At 41.0% G+C, this 21,725-nt stretch overlaps 4 protein-coding genes and 1 pseudogene across 10 annotated transcripts in view; 4 read left to right on the forward strand and 1 right to left on the reverse strand.

Annotated features, from left to right (window-relative positions):
• The window catches only part of tbc1d32 (TBC1 domain family, member 32), a 30,142-nt gene extending 21,670 nt beyond the window's left edge, over positions 1 to 8,472 (reverse strand). For 2 of the 5 annotated variants that reach the window (XM_027001681.3, XM_081717796.1), the window contains exons 1-17: positions 8,282 to 8,472; positions 7,595 to 7,838; positions 7,350 to 7,511; positions 7,038 to 7,215; positions 6,698 to 6,772; positions 6,348 to 6,473; positions 5,908 to 5,986; positions 5,691 to 5,794; positions 5,525 to 5,586; positions 5,259 to 5,394; positions 5,085 to 5,144; positions 4,788 to 4,890; positions 3,240 to 3,377; positions 2,990 to 3,079; positions 2,204 to 2,346; positions 1,697 to 1,824; positions 1,218 to 1,419 (exon numbers count right to left, since the gene is read on the reverse strand). In XM_027001681.3, coding sequence (XP_026857482.2) covers positions 1,218 to 1,419; positions 1,697 to 1,824; positions 2,204 to 2,346; positions 2,990 to 3,079; positions 3,240 to 3,377; positions 4,788 to 4,890; positions 5,085 to 5,144; positions 5,259 to 5,394; positions 5,525 to 5,586; positions 5,691 to 5,794; positions 5,908 to 5,986; positions 6,348 to 6,473; positions 6,698 to 6,772; positions 7,038 to 7,215; positions 7,350 to 7,511; positions 7,595 to 7,818 — 2,010 coding nt within the window. In that variant the 5' untranslated portion in view covers positions 7,819 to 7,838; positions 8,282 to 8,472. The remainder of the gene's footprint in view (positions 1 to 1,217; positions 1,420 to 1,696; positions 1,825 to 2,203; positions 2,347 to 2,989; positions 3,080 to 3,239; positions 3,378 to 4,787; positions 4,891 to 5,084; positions 5,145 to 5,258; positions 5,395 to 5,524; positions 5,587 to 5,690; positions 5,795 to 5,907; positions 5,987 to 6,347; positions 6,474 to 6,697; positions 6,773 to 7,037; positions 7,216 to 7,349; positions 7,512 to 7,594; positions 7,839 to 8,281) is intronic. The other 3 variants (XM_027001684.3, XM_027001682.3, XM_081717795.1) reach the window with 3 other exon arrangements.
• A 239-nt stretch (positions 8,473 to 8,711) lies between these two features.
• On the forward strand, positions 8,712 to 10,748 carry hsdl1 (hydroxysteroid dehydrogenase like 1). 2 transcript variants are annotated; one of them, XM_027001673.3, is made up of 4 exons: positions 8,715 to 9,146; positions 9,333 to 9,778; positions 9,869 to 10,081; positions 10,179 to 10,748. In XM_027001673.3, the coding sequence occupies exons 1-4, from the start codon at positions 8,927 to 8,929 to the stop codon at positions 10,248 to 10,250; spliced, it is 951 nt and encodes a 316-aa protein (XP_026857474.1). In that variant the 5' UTR covers positions 8,715 to 8,926; the 3' UTR covers positions 10,251 to 10,748. The 2 variants fall into 2 exon arrangements, with proteins under 2 accessions (XP_081573923.1, XP_026857474.1); XM_081717797.1 differs by having other exon boundaries at positions 8,712 to 9,146; positions 9,333 to 10,081.
• A 622-nt stretch (positions 10,749 to 11,370) lies between these two features.
• gja11 (gap junction protein, alpha 11) lies at positions 11,371 to 14,961 on the forward strand. The gene is made up of 2 exons (XM_027001671.3): positions 11,371 to 11,448; positions 13,734 to 14,961. The coding sequence occupies exon 2, from the start codon at positions 13,753 to 13,755 to the stop codon at positions 14,647 to 14,649; it is 897 nt and encodes a 298-aa protein (XP_026857472.1). The 5' UTR covers positions 11,371 to 11,448; positions 13,734 to 13,752; the 3' UTR covers positions 14,650 to 14,961.
• A 1,512-nt stretch (positions 14,962 to 16,473) lies between these two features.
• On the forward strand, positions 16,474 to 18,367 carry gja13.1 (gap junction protein alpha 13.1). The gene is made up of 2 exons (XM_035523946.2): positions 16,474 to 16,631; positions 17,239 to 18,367. Exon 2 carries the CDS (start codon positions 17,256 to 17,258, stop codon positions 18,123 to 18,125), a length of 870 nt encoding a protein of 289 aa, XP_035379839.1. The 5' UTR covers positions 16,474 to 16,631; positions 17,239 to 17,255; the 3' UTR covers positions 18,126 to 18,367.
• Positions 18,368 to 19,176: 809 nt separating this feature from the next.
• Positions 19,177 to 20,948, forward strand: LOC113572271 (gap junction Cx32.2 protein pseudogene; annotated as a pseudogene). The gene is made up of 2 exons (XR_014124467.1): positions 19,177 to 19,332; positions 20,034 to 20,948. The product of XR_014124467.1 is annotated as a gap junction Cx32.2 protein pseudogene (transcript).
• The last annotated feature ends 777 nt before the right edge of the window (positions 20,949 to 21,725 follow it).

A 21,725-nucleotide genomic window follows, 5' to 3' on the forward strand; every position in this document is an offset into this window, starting at 1 on the left:
GACCGAATGAAAAGCAAAGCCAGACAATGCCTTTACGAACCACAAGTAGATTCAAACACAATGATTTCTTTGTCATCTCATTTCAGTGGCTTGGATTACTCATCAAACTCAGTCCTACACCACTTCATTGTTTGTCTGTCCTGATCAATGTTGTAGATATGCTGTTATCATGTCTTCATTGCCAAACTGCCACTTATCTACAAGATATACAGAATTACAGATTATTGAGGAAATTCCTGTGACCACACCCGTCTGTGGGTCAAGTTTAAGGAGCTGGACAGTCTGTCATCAGTTCTGCTTTATCTGAATTCATCAGTTTCAACATGCAAGGGTTAGTGTGTTTGGGGTTTTTTTTAATAAAAATGGATGTGAACCTAATATGAAATGGTTGAGTGTAACTGCATTGAGACTATTTTCTGTCCTGGCTCCAAGATGGTGGAATGAACTCCCGCTTGCTGTCCGGACAGCAGAGTCCCTTGCAATCTTCAAACGCAGACTGAAGACCCATCTATTGGCAGAATATTTAAAGTACAACTGACAACTGCTCCATTATTGACTGACTAATTTAGTACTTATTGTAGGGCATTGTTTGTTTTTTAACAAACTCTAGTGCTATAAACAATAAGTGCTAATCATTGTTTAAGATAGATCTTATGTATTTTGCACTTCTAGGTATCAGCATTCATCCCTGTATTCTACAGTATTCAGCTCATTGGTATGTTTAATTCTAACCTACTATACTGTACTTGGATATATTCTATGAGTAAATGACAAATCACTTTTGTAAGTCGCTCTGGATAAGAGCGTCTGCTAAATGCTGTAAATGTAAATGTGTCCTGTGTAACTTTTCCTTTAAAGTTTAGTTATTGGAACAAAAGTATGATTTGACTACTTGTCCACAGAAAGTAATAGATGTGTCTTTATGCATGACAGCTGGAGTTTTGGCCTTAATACAAATGAATGTCAAAACCAAGAAAGATCTTCATCAGAACAATAGTCTATGACCGCATTTCAAAACGCACGCATTCTAATGCGCTCCTAACAGTGACCATATCAAGTGCCATTTCCAATCTCAGGTACTGCGTTCTTCCTAATGACTTTATTCCAGGTTTCTTGAGAGTGTGTGAGTGGATGTTGTTGAATTCGAGTGTGCATTTTAAAAAGGCACTGCCCACGCCACAGCCAGGTGTTGGTGGCGCCGGCAGTAATGAAGTTACCTTCCTCCAGGCCTGGGCTATGCACTCGTGCAAGCCGTAGGGGCCGAGCACCTGCAGGCCCGCGCCGGTGTTGTACATCTGGCGGCACACAAAAATGAAGGCGCCCTTCACGGCGGCCGAGTCCTCCAGCTCCGCGCACGCGGGCAACTCCTTGGCCAGCAGCGCCTGAGCAAACCGCACGATTATGTGGGCTGCGGTCATGCTGTGCACGGCGAGGGAAGAAGCACAACAGTGAAAGTCGTTACATCCCCAGTTAAAATCCATGAGGAGTCTGATCAGAGCTGCAGTTGAAATGAAAACGCTCCCTGGTTGTGTTCTCGACGGGGTCCGCTCCCTGCAAAAGTGTACGGAGTGCCGGAACGCCATGACGCATCTTTGGACGGGTGTGGGAACAAGAGCTGTGAAGGTGCTAAGTAGGCAGTCATCTCCAGACAGAAGCATTCGAACACAACCCCGAGAGCTAAATTACATTTGCTTACCCTTCACCCTCGGCAGAGATGAGCTTCCTCTCGTAGAGGAACAGGGCTAAGCCACACTCGGTGGTGGCGATTCTCGCCAGCGTGTCTGCTATATGAGTCAGGCCGCTTTCTGGGCATTTTAATTTCACCTGTGACACAGAAACAAATTGAAAAAGGCTTTAAGCGAAGCTCACAGTGCTTGTGGAATAAAATCCGACAGCTACGAATATGGCATGCGAGAAGTGGATAGTCCTTGGCTGCGTGTGTGTTTTGTCTGGGTATTAATATTTAAAGGGAAGTTTAAATATTAAGTGTTACGGTTGGCAACTTCTGCAGTGCAACTCCATGCTAGAACTAAAGCAGGGCAGAAAGGATCAGAAAGCTACAGAAGATGTGCGATGTAAAACTCTGAGCACGACCCTGGTGTGCGCTCAAGGGAACAGGGTCGGCGTAGCTGAGTCAACGCGATCGTCTAGACACAAAAACCAAGCGAGACGGAAGGTGAGGGAGTTATGGCTGGCTGCTGACCGGCTTGCCTCGGAGCAGGGCAAGGATGGGCACCAGCAGTGCCTCCACCACGGGGACCTGGTAGATGCACTCCACCGCACAGCCTGTGCGCTCACATAGCTGCCGCAGGACCTCCATCACCAGCACAGCGGGTGAGAGTGAGTCTACACATGCATGCATAAAAGTGTGCTCGCACACACGCACACAAACACAGACACACACACACAAAACGTTATCTGTGAGAGCATACATATGCCAAAATATGGAGATGCCCAAGCAAGCTCTCAGTAGTCAATGTTTTTTGGCCCAGTTTTGCCCAATCTACCAAAGGTGTTACCAATTCTGCAAAATTAAACATTAGCAGAATGTAGGATTAATATCATTTGCAGTGCATTGTGGGTTTGCTGAGAACATGCCAAGAGGAAGTAGTCTGATCCAAAGGGCAGTACTGATTGATACCAAGGAAGACTGTGAGCAATGCCAATGTAATGGGTCATAGAATGGGTGGGACCTCCTCACAGATCCGAGAAATGTTTGCATCTGACAGGGGAAGAAGCCAACTAGGCGTTTTCAGGAATAGAACTATTCGTCTGCATAGAGGGTTGTCCTCCGAGCCAGATAAAGGGTTTAAAAAAAACCAAACAAACAAAAAAAACAAAAAGAAAAAGGGATCTCCTTCCCAGCTCCCCCACAACCCCCCAGAGTTAATCCTTCATCTCAACCAGGCGGGGATGTGTTAAAGTACACCACAGAGTTTCCAGAGTTTCCACAGAATTTCACAGAAAGTTGTGAAGCAGTAGGACCCACCTGTGTGAGCAGAAACTGCATATGACGTGTTTGGGCGCTGGTACATGATACTAATTAGGATAACCACCAAGTTGGTCAAAGTTACAGGATCTGGAACAGACAGTGAAAAAATTACTCAGTCATTTGACCATTCATCACGTCTGACTAATCCAAACGCACTGATGCAAGTTTCTACTAAAGCTAAAATAAATCAATACAAATCTGGTATTTGCTGAGGCAGGTAATGGCCCCCTTTGCACACCAGACTGACCTCTCCTCTTCCTCACTTTAATGGGGAACAGCTTTCTCCCATTAGTGTACATGAGCAGCCTCCCGAGCAGGCAAACTGAGTGAACGAAGTGCGTGTACTCCAGCTCCTTAGCACTGTAACAGTTTCTCTGAGCAGGACCTGAGGGCACAGAACACAGCGCAGAGCCCAATTCAACCTCCTCCCTCCTGTCAACACTTCCCTGAAGCAAAACCACGCAAAAACCTTCCTCATCTATTCTGAAAAATGTAATTTATTTTTTATTATTTTATTTTTTTTATCGTTAGCAAAACAAATTGTAACACATTGTTACACATAATACATAAAACTATTTTCAGCTGTTAAGATATTAACTTGAGCTACTTTATGGGGATTTTTAAAACCTATATTAAATACATAGATTTTTAGAATGGTTTAGTGGCCTAGTTAAACGGATGTAATAAAGCACCAGTCCACCTTGCAGAGTACAACTCCAAGGTCAACACCACTGCTGACAAGCTGCAGGAAGTGCGAGTCATGTGTCAGAATGACTGCATGCAACCCTTAACCCAGCTATGACTCTTTAACCTGTGCTTCCCCTTTAGAGAACGGTCTCACTGCATTTAGCACGTCCTTAAGAGACTGATGTGCGTGTGGACGTGGTGTAGAGAAGAGTAGTTTCACTCTTATTTGCAGCTGTTTCTGCTTCTCTTGCTACCTGCTCAACTCAGCCAGGGTTTCTGACTAAAATTCAGCTTCTGAAATCCTACCAAACGCAACCGAGACTAACCTCACACTGACTCTAGCAGTGTAAAATCAAAATATAGAAAAACAGTTGCCTGGCGATGTAGTCTGGTAAAAAAGTGGTCCATTGTCTTGAGACAAAATTCTGAGTCACAGTATGTATAAAGTAAGCTGGCTATGCCCTAAATCTTGCTTTGTGAGACAGGCTCCAAGTCAGGAGTTGCAGCATGATACAAGCCAGCAACTAAGTTGCTAGAAGCGATTTTAACCCCAAACTCATGTTTTGTTTGTTTTTGTGTGCAATAGGGTTGGAATCACAGGGAACAACTGAAACGCAAATCCAAAACAGAGCATGTGGCAGGCCTGTGTGAACTGCCATGACCGCTGGAGTTATCAGGAGTTATCTTTCCACAGGCACCTGACAGGCACTGGTCTGTGGAAGAACACACAGTAACGGCAAGCATATCGGACCAAATGCCAAGGCGGCCGATACGCACGTCTCTGCAGCCAGACTGCTTGTTCGGAGTGAATGGGAACGTGGGGGAGGCACACAAAAACATGGCGGCATACAAGGACGAGGAGAGAGAGAGAAAGAGCCTTGGGAATTGCATCCATATATCAGTCCTCAATCCATAAGTACGCATCTCTACATATCTCTCGCTCTATTTGTCTGTACTTATAATGGTATAATTCACCATGGCACTGCAATTTATTTAGTCAAAGACTAGGCTAAATCCGTGCCTAAAAAAAAAAAGAATTTTTAAAAAAAGGTTCGGGTGAATAACTGGTATCTTTAGGTTTGCACATAAGTAATAAGGATAGTCATACCAATCTGTTGATGCTCCATGGCCTGAGTGATCTCCAGGGTGTCCTCTCTACCAGGGTCACATGACTCATAATAATAAATGCACTGCTGAACAGCTGCAACAATCTAAAAGAGAAAGAACAGCAAGATTCTTGAGCTTCTCTAGTCGGTGGTGTCGCAGTAATAATCTACACAAGTCTCAGGAGGTGCCTTCCAAGATCCACTCAAATAATATTTTCATTTTTGTTTGTTAATAATATTTTGACACTGGCCTCCACATTTTAATGAGGCAGATATGGATGGCATGTTCAGGAACTTACCATGGACTTGTATTTCCTCTCAAGCAGCCTCAGGACAACAGTTCTGCTGTAGTAGCCGTGCTGAGGGGAGCAGTTACAGCATTATGTCAGGGCAGCCGTGTGCCACCCGCTTTAGTAGAGTACCTTCTGTGTCTGAGTGTGTGTTTACAGCAGTCTCGTGCCATGTGCACTCACCATCCACTTCTTGAACCAAGTGGCTTGGATGTCCAGCAGAGACAGCAAGTGGACAGGCTCCAGAGATTTCACTGAGCCATGTTCAGGTCGGACAGAGAGCAGGCCCAAGGTACTCTCTATGATTTCCTCCATGTACCTACAGAAAACATCACAATATATGAGGAATCACTGCAGCGGGGAAGGTTCTGGGGGGGAGATGTGGGTGTTTAGCAACTCTGCGCCTGGGCTTGTGGTTCACGGGATAGCAGGGTGGGGCCAAAGCTCACTTTTCAGGATGACGTATCCAAAACGTCGTCACTTCCTTCTGAAAGTCGTTCATCAGTCTCATCTGTGAGGACAAGGCATTAATGATTAGGTCCAGGGTCCATTCAATATGGCCATATATAAGCTCAGACCCAGTGAGCAGTGAAATGCTGGGGAGATGGCGTACACCTGCTTAAGCAGGCGAGCTATATACGGTCTATTCACATCCAGCCCCGATGAATCGGCAGGAAAACCCAGCTTGTGATGTAAAAAGTCACTCTCCAAACTTTTCACTGAAGGAGGAAATAGAAAGTGCACATTTAAATGGGCATATTTAAACGTCTCCTTAAAGAATCCACCACAAAGAAATCTAAAAAAAATATACATGAATAAATAAATGGATTACCCAAGCTAGTGTACATTTCCCTTGTCACATTTAGTGGAGAGGAAGAAAATGTTTTTGCAAAGAAGCGCAAAACCTTATCCTGCAAATATACAGTGAAAAAGTGAAGAAAAATAAATAAATAAAGCCCAAAAAAACTAAACAGTGGAAGCCAGCACTGTAAGAGGTGAGAATTGTGGCAGTTTCGCACTATTACAATGTGACAAAACACTTTCAAACAACAGGCTAACAGATATTTTCACATAGAAACTGCGGCAGGGGTTCTCAGAGACCTAAATCTTCCTATGGTAAAATTTAAACGAATTTCTCTCACATTTGGTGGATTCCTAGCACTGACAACAGCACCACATTTGTCTAATGTAGGCCTGAACGATCACTGTTTGTCTGATGCAGTACTGAAGGTTTACAGTCAGAGTTTATTGAAAGCAGACACTGGTTCTTACACTGAGGTCAGGATCAGGGTCAGAGAGGGCAGCAGAGAGGTTTCTGTGCAGACCACTCCAGTTCTCACAGCTCAGCACATCAGAGGGAGGAGCACAGCACAACAACTGCAAGGCTTCCCAGCGTACCTGCCAGGAGACACACACACACACACACACACACACACACACACACACACACACACACACACACAAACACAAACACAAACACAAACACACACACACACACACAGCTCAGTTTACTGCCATTGCTAAGCACTGATCAACGATCTGCCTCACTGTAAAGCTTGTTAAGGGAGGAAACAGCATTGAAAACAATTAGCTTGACAAGTGCAAAAATAACGAGCACTTGCCTCTTTTGGCCTGCTCGGGTCAAGCTTCTCAGAAATGACCTGTAGTTGCTCCTGTCTGATGAATGCATAACTCTGCTTCATAAATGGAACATATGTATTAGTGATTACATTCTTATTTTAGTGATTACAACTGTCACCATGAAATAGAAAATGGAGGACATAAGCAACACTACTGTCTCTATTTATACCAGCAATGCAAAATCCTTGATAATTAATTAACTCCTTTGTAATCCAGTCATTTAAGTTCTGTAGCTTCAATGCATTTCAGCTCATTTCACAGCCACATAAGGTCTGGTATGTGTTTAAATGTTTAAAGGGAAAAGTGTGTATCACTCATCACCTGATTAAAGGAGGAGTCACTGTCTGAGCAGTTGTCTGTGTAGTGGCTACTAAACTGCTCATGTGGGCTTTTTTGGTTCATTTCCTCTTTCTTCAGCTGGTCCTCCTCAAATTTATTGAGCAGTGATTCCACAATCACCATCATCGTTTGCTTTAAAGCCTGCATCATCTGTTTATATCTGTTAAACAACAATACACCTACTGTATCTATGTCCATATAGGTAAAAAAATCTGAAGCAATCAAAAGGATGGAAGGAGTTAAGAGAGGGAGAGAGAAAGACAGAGTGAGAGAGAGTAAGAGTATGTGACATACTGTGCAGATTCCCTGGTTCTTCTCGTGACAACATGGACCAGTGTATCCTGAGCCGAGCCAATGGCATGACCGTCCCCTGTGGCACAGCTCTCTGTCTCCTCTTCAATAACTGCTCCCAGGGTGCTCTCCACATAGTGCCGCAGGTACTTGACAAACTCATAACTAACATGCAACAGCAAAGAAAGGAAATTCGGCTTTACTACAGACAAGCTCTAGGGTCACGATAAAGGTCGCATGTGACTCACTTGTGGAAGTTCTTGTCGGTCTCTTCCAGGTGAAGCAAGATTTCCTCTGCACATTCCACAGACGGCGCCCCGGAGATTCGTTCTTTAACGCTCCTGAGAAGCTGCCGCAGCAGGGACTGTACCTCAGCCTCGTCTTCTACCGAAAACTGAGACATCGCTCTGCAGGAGGTGTGATGAACTCCTCTCCGCCAAGTGTTCCCTGTGCACACAGACACGGTATTCATTCCCAAGCGATGTATCAGTTCTGTAGAAGTGACCACATCAATACATTCATATCAGTATAGTAGCGTTACTTACTCCTTAACAACTTTAAATTTAGGCCATGGCTAGTTAGCCTAAAGGTACATTTAGCTATCATGCAACTGACAAGAATCACCTAGGTTAGATAACCTTGTCTTTATAGCGTGAGCTTCAAGTGTAAACCTCCCCCAAAGCCAAGTTTGACACACTATTTGCCATCTGTTTGTTTAGAGGGCTATCTAGCTCAGTGTAATTCAGGTACTAGCTTGCTAGTCGCATTTAATAATGCACTCCTTTCCCAGACCGGCTAACCTAAGCTAAGTAAGATAGCGTTAGGTAGCTAACCGTTAGCTAAATTAGCAAGGTTAATTTACAAGATACGCCTGCATGCTTTCTAATCCAGCTAGCTAGCTTGTTCTAAAAAAGGCATGCTTATCACGACGTTACCTGACGAAATGGCATGCCTTTCATAAACAGCCAGAACTCGTCATTCCGAGCGCACAAAAGATTTGCGCTTAGCTGCTGTTGGATAAGCTATTCGACTCAACTGGTGGGCAACGGACAGCTGGCAGACATCAAGCGTCTCTATGGAGACAACACGCTCACAGCGGACACCAGCGAAGTGTACAGTAGTCGCTAGCAAATTATAATGTCATTACAGCGCATGTGGAAAAGAAATAACTCATAAAAGAATCATATCATGGTGCTCTATATTTAAATATGTATGTGTCTGTATATATACTAACGAGCATGAGAATCCACGATGTTGCAAATATATATATATATATATATATATATATATATATATAAAAAGCTGTCACTTTAACGGAATTGCGAAATGGCGTCACGTGGCTTTGTAGGACCAATTCTTCTTCCGGATTCTGTGTTTGGGTTGAGGCTGTCAAAGGTGTGACGAGAAAGGCTACTGATGCAGTCTGAAGCAGTCGGATAAAGCATTAAAGGTTACGTTCTTCCTGAAAGAAAGTAGCCAACTTGTACCTAACGGATCATTACCTGTCATCCTTTCTACGTACGGTTCGTGACATCTAGCTAGATAGGTGGCTGACTAGTAGACTGCTAACCTTTCAAGTCATGGCCGCTGTTGACAGCTTCCAGCTATTGTATAGAGAAATTGCCAGGTCATGCAATTGTTATGTAGAAACCCTCGCATTAGTGGGTGCATTCTACACAGCAAGCAAAGCTGTTATATTGATGCGGGACTGTTACAGTTTGATAAGACTTCACTTTATCCCGCGTCTGGTTTATCCTAGAGATCTGGTCCACCGATATGGTCAGTGGGCTATAATTAGTGGTAAGTTCACATTCAGCATTCGACTGAGCTTGTTGGATAACATTGGATGATCACAATAAATTTGCTCAGAGGGCAATTTGCATCTTTTCATGTGGAACTGCATCTCACGATACACACACACACACACACACACACACACACACACCCACACACCCACCCACCCAGGTTTTGTTTGCTTTCATACAGGTGCATCAGAGATCATAGCTAAAGCCTATGCTGAGGAACTGGCTAAGAATGGTGTGTCCGTCATCCTCATCAGCGCCGACGTCAGCAGTGTAAGTGGCGCTGTCAAGTCCATTTCCGAGACGCATGGAGTGGAGGCCATTCCGCTCGAAGCAGACTTCAGCCACGGTCCTGCAGTGTGTAAATCCATTAAAGAGGTCATTAGAGACAAAGACATAGGATTTGTAATAAACTGTCTGGACTCCTCTCTGGACATTCCTCAAGATTTTCTTGACCTGTCTGAGAGCAAGGTGTGGGACATTATCAACACCAGCATAGCTGCAGCCACTATGATTACACACCTGGCACTGGCTGGTATGGCCGAGAGGCGAAGGGGAGCCATCATTAACATTTCTTCAGGAGGATGCTTCAGGCCCACACACAGGAAGGCTGCTCTCTCTGCGTCCACGGTCAGAACTCATCATCTACGTTGTGCTGTAGTGTACTGTCAACTGACAATTAATTTATTTCTGTATTGCTGTCTCTCCCCCACCCACCAGGCTTTCCTTGACCACTTCAGTCGTGCTCTGCACTATGAGTATGGTCATCAGGGAGTCTTTGTGCAGAGTTTGGTCCCTTTCAGAGTTGCCCCTCATAACGACGCGGCCAATGCTGGCTGGCTGGTTCCACAGCCGCAGGTGTATGCAAGGCATGCTTTGTCCACGCTCGGCATCTCTCATAGAACTACCGGCTACTGGCCTCATACCATACAGGTAGAAGCCTTTAATTCTTTAATTTTAGATGGAAATGGTTCTAAATATGTTGCTAAATATGTTCAAAATATGTTCATCTGTGTCATGTTCCCACCAGTTACGACTCGTGCAGTGCATGCCAGAGTGGATATGGGTGCTCGGATCTCGTGTGATGTCCAGGACAGCATAAATGGAGTACCTCAGTCCCTACACAAGTACCCTGAGCCAGGGATTAGAATCAGTGTTATGCAAGACCTTTTGAAAAATAGCTGCTGATGTTTGGTGAACCAATATCTAAGTTTATCATGGTGCAGTGATTCATAGAATGCTAATATGGAAAGTGATCGTCATGTTGTCTGTGTTAAAAATGGAAAACAACACTTCTGCATTTCCTCAACAATATACTACAGCCAACCTTCATAGTAGCCCTTACTATAACTGATAGTTCGTCCAGTCGAAGTATTTGAAAGCTCTATTGTTGGACTGTTATGACGTTGATTGAAATTGTTAGAATGCAAACCAATATACGTACATCAGTGTGCTTGGTGTTTTATATTCTGCTGTTATACTGCTGTGATTGTTTTCCTTCTTTTTTAATGTAATAATTTATTTATGTTGGTTGCTTATTCCAGTTTATAGGTCATTACTCTGACTTGAAAATACCAATAAAAAGCTGTGTTTTATGTAATTGCGCATTTCTTATTTATGGAATGTTGCAAGTTTTCTGTGGATCAGTTTCAGTTTGAATCCACATTAGAATGGGAAGATTGAGCGAACTGAGGAACTTCAAACAAGACATGGTCATCAATGCTAGACAAGCCGGGCCAGTATTTAAAAAATTATCAACCTTGTGGGGTTTTCTCATCCAACAGCTTTGAGAGTATATTGAACATCCAGTGAAAGGGGATCCTGTGGACATAAACAACTCATTGAAGAAAGGAGACAGAGGAGGATGTCAAGAGTTTTTCTGACAAATAGATGCTGCACAGTCAAGTAAACTGCAACCAAATACAACATTGGTGCTCCAGCTAACATGTCCGAACACACAGCTCATCATTCCTTAGTACAGATGGGCTATAACAACAGATGGCCAATTCGAGTGCCATTGCTGTCTAAGGCAAACAGAAAGACAATACTTTGCCCAGTGGGCAAAAGAGCATAAAAATTAGATCACTGAGCAGTGGAAAAACATCACCTGGTCAGATGAATCCAGATTTCTGTTGCATCATGCTGATGGGAGGGTCAGAATTTGGCGCAAGCAGCATTAATAGATGAGCCTTTCTGTCAGGTGTCAACAGTTCAGGCTGGTGGATATGGAGTAATGGTGTGGGGAAGGTTTCTGTGGCACACCCTGGGTCCTCTGATACCTGAGGATGGATGTTTGGACGGTAGGCCGACCAAGTTCATCCCTTCTTGGCAGCTCTTTACCCTACTGCAGAAGGACACTTTCAGCAGGACAATGCACCATGCTACAAGGGTCATATAATCATGGACTGGACCTAGGAACATGACAGCAGGTTTCCCTTGTTTGCCTGGCCTTCACATTCCGCAGATCTTAATCCTATAGAGCATCTTTGGCTGTTCAGATCATGTCAGAACCTTTACTGAGAATAATCTATGTTTATAAACTTACCAAGAGCATGTTAGAGCATGACTAGTCTCCCCAATAACCCCCTAAACTCAAAATGTGAAGTCAAAATGTAAATAAATAAAATCTCAGTCTATTTAGACATTACAGAAACAGCTAGAATGTCTTGCGTAAGTGTGATGACATGCACCCACTGAGGTTAATGTCTCTGTGATAGTGGGAGAATAGTGTAGTGATGTTTTGGTTTAGCTGGAGCCTCCTCAGTGAGGAGAGAAAGGGTCAGAACATCCTCGGCTTAGGCTTCTTGGGCTTTGTGTCTGTCCCGTCTGTACGGAGTGCCCAGACCTGTCTCTCCTTCTGTCTCTGTCCTAGACCTGTCTCTCTCCGATTTGGTAAGTGGAAAAACATCACATGCATGTTGGTATGGCAGCAAGTAATTAGTCAAGGTGAAACTCTGTTTCTGGAACACTTTTCTTGAAGAAAATGTAATCATTTTCCAGTACTGCAATATAATAGTGATTTTGGAAATGGCGGATAATTTTGTCAACAATTTAGTTTTTTATATGGTAATCATATGGGAGGTTTTGAAAGATTGTTGATAATGTCATTTTATTATTCAATAAAAGGCTAATATAAAATTTCTCCACAAACTCACCAGCACTGTCATTTTAGTGGTATAGTATAGATAAGAATCTTTAATTCATTTGCATTTCTACAATTTTGTTATATGAGCTGAGTCTTAAAACTATGAATAAAATGATGCAAAATCAGGAATTGATCCATGGTTATAAGAAAGAATGGCAGATGGGTTTATATGAGTTTATCTCTTTATTCTATATATTCATTGGCTTTTACTTTAATTGCTTTTGCATTAGTGTTAGCTGTAGTGCTATAGTGTGTGTGCACTTTCAAGGAAGAATAATTGGTGAGTTAAATATGTTTTGGAAGTAGGATCTCCAACACTGGGCACTGCATCCTTCAAGCATGGTATTAGTGTTATGGTGTTTAAACAAGGTCAAAGCCTTGGTTCCCACCAGACAAGGGATGCTATCATCAAAGACCTTGCTTGCTCCTTATCAATAAGTACAAGATATTCTTATTTGCTCTGATAGTAATAGTAAAGCAAAACTGCCTGCAGAGTTTGCTTGCATTTAACATTTTAATAGCAGTTTTACTAGTACAAGTGTTTGATTTTTGACTCTTCTTGTTAAATTAGTTTGCCTTATAAAATACACCATAGGCTTTTTGGTTATGCTTTCATTAACTTCTAGTGGCATCAAGGTGGATTCTGTGGTTTGCAAAAAAAAAGCAAGGGTTAGAGTTAGGATTAGCACCAATTGAATAATTCAGTCGCAATATTAAATGACTTTGATAACATTACTTTTGGTTTATTATGGCCATGCCCTCACCAGCAGACAATGCTTGGCCCTCCTCACCAGCCACACCCCTCACTGCTAGACTCTGTTCCGACTCAACAGAATATTGATTGTTTAAACCTGGTCTGCTTTTCTCTGCTTGCATATACGTTTGCTGTTTGCAGACTCACCTTTCAAAGTCTTGTTGCTCCTTGACTAATATTTCTGAGCTTTTGTCCAATATTTCTGACTCTAGTGTATCTGAACTGCTTCTGCTATCTATTTTGTGTTTGTTTGCCTAGCCCTTTGGTACATTCACATTTGCATTGATCTACTGTTATGAGGATTACCTGTTTCAGTATCTTCTTTTGTCCTGCACCGCGTGTACTACTGCCTGTCCTTTCATTAAAGAATCTCAGGACTCTTTTTACTTCTACCCAGCTCCCTTATTTATTCTAAACATGATAATCATTGCTGAAGTGCATGTTTGTTAAAGATATCTAATGTTACGATTAATGGCATTTCATGTTTTATATTAATGTAAAACATGCTTAATGCTTATTAAGAGAACACTAATAACATTAATCAATTTAACGATTAGCACTGAAAAAAAATGTAATAATATGATAATTATCTGTAAGCTTTCCAGATAAATACAGCATACTAATACTGTACACAGAGACAGCCTTTGAGGCAATGCACATGGAGTCACTCATTGATGTTTTGATAGGTCCCCCGTATAAGTAAAGATGGGCGAGTGGGACTTCCTCGGGCGGCTCCTGGACAAGGTGCAGAAGCACTCCACAGTGGTGGGCAAAATCTGGCTGACCGTGCTCTTCGTCTTCAGGATCCTCATCCTGGGAGCAGGCGCAGAGAAGGTGTGGGGTGACGAGCAGTCTGACTTTGTTTGCAACACCCAGCAGCCAGGCTGCGAGAACGTTTGCTATGACCACGCCTTCCCCATCTCCCACTTGCGCTTCTGGGTGCTGCAGATCCTCTCTGTGTCCACGCCGACTTTGGTCTACCTGGGCCACGTCCTCCATGTCATCCATGAGGAGAAGGGTGTGAGAGAAGCAATGCGGAAGGCCCACAATGATCAAGCCAGTCTGTTTGTCAAGAAAGGATACAAACCACCCAAGTACAGCAACGACCAGGGAAAGGTCAGCATCCAGGGCCGCCTCCTCAGGAGTTATATCCTGAATTTACTGTGTAAGATAGTGCTGGAGGTTGGATTTATCCTAGGCCAGTATTACCTTTATGGATTCACCCTTCAAGCACAATATGTATGCAATCATTTCCCCTGTCCTCACAAGGTCGACTGCTTCCTGTCAAGGCCAACGGAGAAGAATATCTTCATTTGGTTTATGCTGGCTGTGGCATGTGTGTCATTACTGTTGAATTTCATCGAGGTCTTCTATCTGTGTGTCAAGAAGGTCAACGAGTGCTTGAATCGGAAGCGGGACTACACTGTAACCCCTGTGACCCCTGTTATGAGCAGGAAGAATTTCGAAAATGTAGATCATTCAATCCAGAACTGCATGAAAGGTGAACTAGGGCTCCAAAGAAGAGATCTTTGCCATGAGGTGGCCAAGAACATGGCTTTGGAAGAGCACAACACCAATGACATGGAAGAGGTTCATATCTGAGCTGCAAGCCTCTGTAAACATAACTTTTCACAGGACTAATTTGTGCAAATAACCAAAAATAATAGCAAATGAGTGTGGCTAACTCTAAACACAATAACTTTGCTGATGTTTTCCACCTGATGTGAAAATTTATTAAATGATAAAACATTTGCTATGTCTCTGATGGGTTTGTGGACAATAAAGGTTTCATTTATTTATTTTTTTCTAATTTTAATTTTATTTTCTAATGTTTCCATGATTGCTGTCTGAATAAATGAACCCTTTGGTGTTTGAGTGGAACATTCCATTTCTTGGCACATAGTTTTTCACATAGTTTTTTGGCACATGAGCCCACAAAAAATATCTTATTGTGAGATTAGTAAATATCAGAGACATACAAACTCCGTTTTAATCAGCTCTTTATAATGATATAAAATTTAGTAAAGATATTTAAAGTCAGTATCAATGCATTTTGTCCAAATATTAATTCAAGGACACTCATATATTCAACAAATTTCTATACAAGATTTCTATACAAAATTTAGAGAATATTAAGTATTCGCAATCTAATGAGGTACTTAATAAAAACATTGCAATGGTTGTACCATCTATTGTTTATATAGCCATTTAGAATGTTCATGTAATTCTTACTTAATTTAACCACACTTAACAAAGCCGGCAACTCCTCAGTGTCCAGGAATTCAGGAACACGAGTTATATGAAAGGAGGGAATGGCTACCGACAAATACGTATCTGTCAGTAGCCATTCCCTCCTTACGTATAACTTGAAAGGCCTAGAAGCCAACATCGCCCGACGTCAGTACTGCCTGGCTGCGGTGACAGATTCTTTCTAAAGGTTATCTGGCTGTAGCCAGCTAACCTCCGCCCAGCACCGGGTGTTGTATTATTATGCTGTCAATCAAAAAATAAGATTAATGATGGCAATGTCCACAAAGTGGGAGAAATGCATTAAAAAGACATGAAGCACTTGTCCATGAACCCTGGAAGGATTTATGAGAAATAAGAAACTGGTAGAATTCATCTGGTACATGGCTCGCCCATGAGAGGATCTCAAGCCATATTTGCAAAATATGTAAAAACAGCTATAAACGGAGTCAGCTTCAAGATGGATATGTAGTGTGACTAGAATTTCCTGTCGAGTTTCATTACAGTTTGCTAGACACCTGGGTTAGGGTCAGATTTCCAGGGTAGAAATACCAATACGTCATGGCAATAAACTGTTTTAAAAATGTCTTGCTTCAACTTTTTGAATGAATTTCTCATCTGTTGAGGTAAAAGCATAACAAATGATCACAGTTTACTCGCTGTATTTTCCCACCGTAGAGACGCAGCACGGAAACACGTTTTTCCCCGATGTAACTTGAAGCATGTTTTCATCTCCATTAGACAGTTTTCATGTTGTAGGCAGTTTTCATATTGATCACAATAATTGACTGGACGACTGAGATATAATGGTTTTGTAATCAGAATTTCCTTTTTGAAAACCGAATGCGAGAGCAAAGGATTAAAACATTGTTGAATTTAGCAATAAGATATATATTTTAATTATTATTATTGTTGTTGTTGTTGTTGTAATCATCATCATTACAATCAATATTATGTGGACATACTATGTCTTCAACAATTTTTCTATAGTCAGTGGGCAGCAAAAAACAAAGTGAAGAAGGGTTTTTTATTATTATAATGCAAAATAGGTTTATTTATTCTGGGTTGAAATGACTTGTTGACCCAAAACCACGACATTAAAAAGAACAGGTCTTTGTACAGAGCATGGTCCACGTTCCTGAACATATCTGTCAATAATTAATGCCGCTCTGAACTCCAAGAGAGTGTGTGCCATTTGCTGATATTCCTACGTGACAGTTAACCACTTTAAAAAATTACACAACCACTGAGAGCCAAAAACTCAAGGTTCAACTATTGTTAGCCATCACTTGGTTTCTGGAACATTTTTAGTAAGGAAGAAGTGAGTGTCTGTGTAGGTAAGTGAAAAGCATTTTATATCATATGCAAAAACGTTAAAAATATTGCTTTTGGTATTTTGACCAATTAAAGGTATGAAAATGATTATATTTATGGAAATGAAAATAATTTACAATAAATACATGCCTACAGATTCTAAACACCAGCATTTCCGTGTTGAGTAAAAGGTTTAAGATACCTCTGTTTCTTAATGTAATGTGTACTGTTTAATCAGTGTAATATCATAGATAATTATCACTAACAATTTATACTGTTGAATTACACTGGAGTAATATGTACTTACATATATCAAACCACATGTCCATGTCTATTTACTCCAAACTAAAATTTGGAGTGTATTATTTATAATAGTATTTATTATAGTACTACTTTCTGTTGGCATCTCAAGTGATCAGTTCAGTATTTCGTGTGAATATTTATTGCTGTTCACGAATTGATAACTTTAGGCTAAGGGCTGGAAGCAATGATTACAAGGCATAGATTATTTGAGTTAATATGAGCCTGTTACAAATTAATGATTATGGTAATGTTTATAGGTATGGAATCTAAAACATTGATCTCCAAGTTAAAGAAAATATGATTCCTATTCTTTCATTCCCTTTTAAGACTGAACGCCGGAGACAATGGGAGACTGGGGGTTTCTCTCGTCTTTACTGGACAAGGTGCAGTCCCACTCTACTGTCATTGGCAAGATATGGATGAGCGTGCTCTTCATCTTCAGGATCCTCGTCCTGGGGGCAGGAGCGGAGAGCGTGTGGGGGGATGAGCAATCTAGTTTAGTCTGCAATACGTTGCAACCCGGCTGCGAGAACGTGTGCTACGACTGGAAGTTTCCCATCTCCCACATCCGCTTCTGGGTCATGCAGATCATCTTCGTGTCCACACCGACTCTGGTGTACCTGGGCCATGCCATCCATGTGATCCACCAGGAGAACAAGCTGAGAGAGAAAATACAAAGACAGCTTCACAGCAAGGGCTTAAAGGGACCCAAATATACAGATGACAAAGGCCATGTTAAGATCAAGGGGAACCTTCTAGGCAGCTATCTAACCCAGTTGTTCTTCAAGATTATCTTAGAGATTGCTTTCATTGTCGGACAGTATTATTTGTATGGTTTCATCATGATCCCCCAGTTTGCTTGCTCCAAAAAGCCTTGCCCCTACACAGTAGAGTGTTTCATGTCTCGTCCCACTGAGAAGACCATCTTCATCATCTTCATGCTGGTGGTGGCATGCGTGTCCCTGCTACTGAATGTGACTGAGGTCTTTTACCTGTTGTGCACCAGGGTTAGGTGTCGCTCCCGAAGGCGACGCGTTCCCAACGCCACGTCAGCCGAGAATCCTGCCAGCTTGTCCGTATCATGGCAGCCACGGGTGGAGGCTGAACTTGCACTGAAGCAAAACAGTCTGAATATACAGATCCAGAGTGGACAGAGTTCTTCTGCCAGCAGTGATGGTCTGAAGGAGGACAAAAAGTTATTAGAGGGCCATTAAATGTGGTACCCCCCGTGCCAGATTAAGCCAGTGGTTTTATCCACAGCATTTCTTAAGCATTTGTTGATATTTCTGAATGTACTCTTATAAATGTGAACTATAATCAAACTGTCATTTAAAATTTGCATATCCAGATAAAAAATAAATTTTTTTATTGTTTTTAATGTATTTTGGCATTGTTTTGCTATTGCATGTATTCACTGAAAGTAACTTATAATAAAGCACTTGATATCACCAAAGAAGTAGTATGTTCTTCAGAATGAGTGCTTTGAATAAGAATATGATGAATGATCATTATATCTGAAGTATTTAAATTTTAATAATAAATTTGCTGTTTGCCTTCTCTATTACAATATGAAAATGGATTTTTAAGCAATACCAGAAAAGCATATAATGTTTCTTGTGCTTTATGTAGCAAATATAAAGTTCTTTTTAGGGTATTTTCAGTATTTAAAGATTATATATATATATATATATATATATATATATATATATATATATATATATATATATATATATATAAAATAAAACATGACTATTCATAAACCGTAACAAGCACAGGTCAGTAATTAAAATGACAATTTAATGAGATGGGTAACAGTCTCCATTTCATCACAAAATTTAAAATAAATGTCAGTTAGGGGGCTGGGCAGTAAGTCATCTGCTCAGTCAGTGAGGATTTCTCAAGCTTGGTTGATGTTTGTTTTGTTTTTCATATTTGTTTTGCAGGCAGTGCAACATGTATTAGTATTTAGACTAGCAAGTTCTAATACTCCATTTAATTTGTGCTATACAGATAATTCAGAATTGAATTTAAGACAGTCCTGGGAAAATAGATTAATACTCCAAATGAATCAGTATTCTCATATTTTTTATATTTTAATCTGGTTACTGATGGTATTTGTTTTGAGTTCCAGAAAAGATTGTACTCTATTTAAATTAAAAGCATATCCTCTCCTGTTTCACGTGTATGACCCATTGCAGAACACATTCTACGATTAATGATTAATTCTTCCCCCATTCTACCTGACTCTCCTAATTTGTACCACAGTTGACTTATCATTTGTAGATGTAATGGGTGACGTGACATGCTCTAGCCTTATTGCAAAACTCCACAGAAAGTAAACTTCACTGTAGCCTTCCAATTCATGGCATTTTAGTAGTTGTTTCCATTTGTTTCATCATTCCAGCTTTAGCCCCTTTTAAGGTAAGTACACAACTATATCTTTCACAAACCTGATTTTCACAAACTTGATTTGTATTCAAGCCTTACTGTTTCCTTTTTAATAGCTACATTACTAAATTCTAAGTGCTTAAAGAACAAATGTTAAGGCAGCAGGATCTGAAGTGCCTTTTTAATATTTCTTAATTTTCATTATTTTAACAGTGTGTTTATTTGCTTGTTCAGATAGATATATATCCTTCTATCTCTGCGTATGATTACTCTGTTCATTTTAAATCGGCACTCTCATGATAGTCAGATTAGACAGTCAGTATTGGCCCCTGCAATGTTTTATAATCAGTGCTAAAATATTAATAAAATTAAAATCGATTAGGTTTTAAATTTTTCTCTTATATAAACTCATCCTGAACTCATTAGTCAATGCAAAAGCTGTATATACTACTCATTTAATTTGCTGTGCAGACGATGGGTGTTATTTAACTTGAATAGTTTAGATGTTCTTGACTTCAGAGGAAAAAATGCAGCATCTGTGCTAATACTCATTTAAGGTTCATGTTGGCAACTGTTTGTCTCTGCTTTCCATCACTAGGTTGTACCTTGTGAGTGGACCTTGCACTGTTTTTAAAGCCAGTTTTTACATATAATCTACTAAGGTCACTGAGGTATTTTTATTGTTGTGCCATATTTAAAGAGAATTGCATCAGTATTTTCATTATCTTCCACAGATAAGGCTTAACGGAGGCCAAAAATGGGAGAATGGGGCTTTCTCTCCAAGCTTCTGGACAAGGTGCAGTCCCACTCCACTGTGATTGGAAAGGTGTGGATGACAGTGCTCTTCGTCTTCAGAATCATGGTTCTTGGAGGTGGTGCAGAAAAGGTGTGGGGGGATGAACAGTCCAAAATGGTGTGCAACACTAAACAGCCGGGTTGTGTGAACGTATGCTATGACCATGCTTTCCCCATATCCCACATTCGCTTCTGGACCCTCCAAATCATCTTCGTTGCCACACCGACGCTCATGTACCTCGGGCATGTCCTGCATGTCATCCACAAGGAGAAGAAACTGAGAGAGCATCTCCAAAACCAAGCCGAGTGTCAGGGCATTAAACAGCCCAAGTACACAGACGACAAGGGGAAGGTCAAAATTAAAGGTGATCTGCTTGCCAGTTACATGGCCAGTGTGATTGTTAAGATCTTGCTCGAGGCGGCTTTCATAGTAGGTCAATACTACCTGTATGGTTTTGTGATGGTGCCCAAAATTGAGTGTACCCGATACCCATGTCCATACACTGTAGAGTGCTTCATGTCTCGACCCACAGAGAAGACTGTCTTCATCATCTTCATGCTGGTGGTGTCATGTGTGTCGCTGCTGCTGAATATAATCGAGATTTTCTACTTGATTGTGCACAGATCAAAAAGGCATCATGCGTCTCTGGGATTAAATGGAAGAAAATTTTATCATCTTCCTGGGACTGAACATAGTAGGAAATCCTAAATAATCCTAAACAAACAAACAACAACAAAAAAACAAATATCAAAACTGTCAAGTGTCAAGCCTGGCCTAAATTAATTAACTATATACCCTTGTATTGAATAAAAAATTAAGGGTGCCACACTTTTATGGTATACCGTTTAGGGAATTTTGTGTGTGGAAAGTATCTTTAAGACTTCTTGCTTCTGTGTCCTATTTCCCAAGTGCTACAGGACTAGAATCTTACTTCATTGTATTTGTAGACTTTTCAGTGGCTTCATGAATAAGGTTGAATGCTAAGAAGAAGAAGGTTATTTCAAACCTTTATTTCTTTTTTCTCTTTTCCCCTTCTTTTCATTTATCTTTTCTGTGTTAGATTTAGTGAACAAAACCTCACTAAGACATCTGATTTGCAAATGCTTTATTTTGTAAATAATGTTACCACATACTTTAGCGATATCTTTATCAATGCGTTTTACTGATATGTTACTCTTTGTTTAAGCCTTAATTTAACTTTTCCTTATCACAGGAATATCAAACTTTCACTGCTAGATGCACTACAAATGTAGTCTCCAAAACCTGTACATTATAGGCAGTACCACATGACTGAAGAGTCTGGACCTCTCTTGAGATACAGTAGCTACAGTTTTAAGAGGTATTTTAAGAGAGATATTATTAGAAAACCTCTTGGCCTCTGTTTACTATATATGTATATATAGCAATATAATTTATGACTGTTCTAAGGGGCTTTAAAAATCTGGTAATATTAAACTGTAAATTTCACAAAAAATGTATAGTGCAAATCAAAGAAAGAAATAAACTTTACTGGGCATTTGACATTTTGGAAGTTCCGTGGTACAGCCTAGAGCAGATATACAGTATAAGGCCCAGAACCAAGGGTGATACTAGGGTTGAAGTCAAGGATCTTCCATGAGGGTCCAAGTGC

This window comes from Electrophorus electricus, chromosome 7, assembly GCF_041902795.1.
Source record: "Electrophorus electricus isolate QZ-2024a chromosome 7, ASM4190279v1, whole genome shotgun sequence".
Lineage (NCBI taxonomy): Eukaryota > Metazoa > Chordata > Actinopteri > Gymnotiformes > Gymnotidae > Electrophorus > Electrophorus electricus.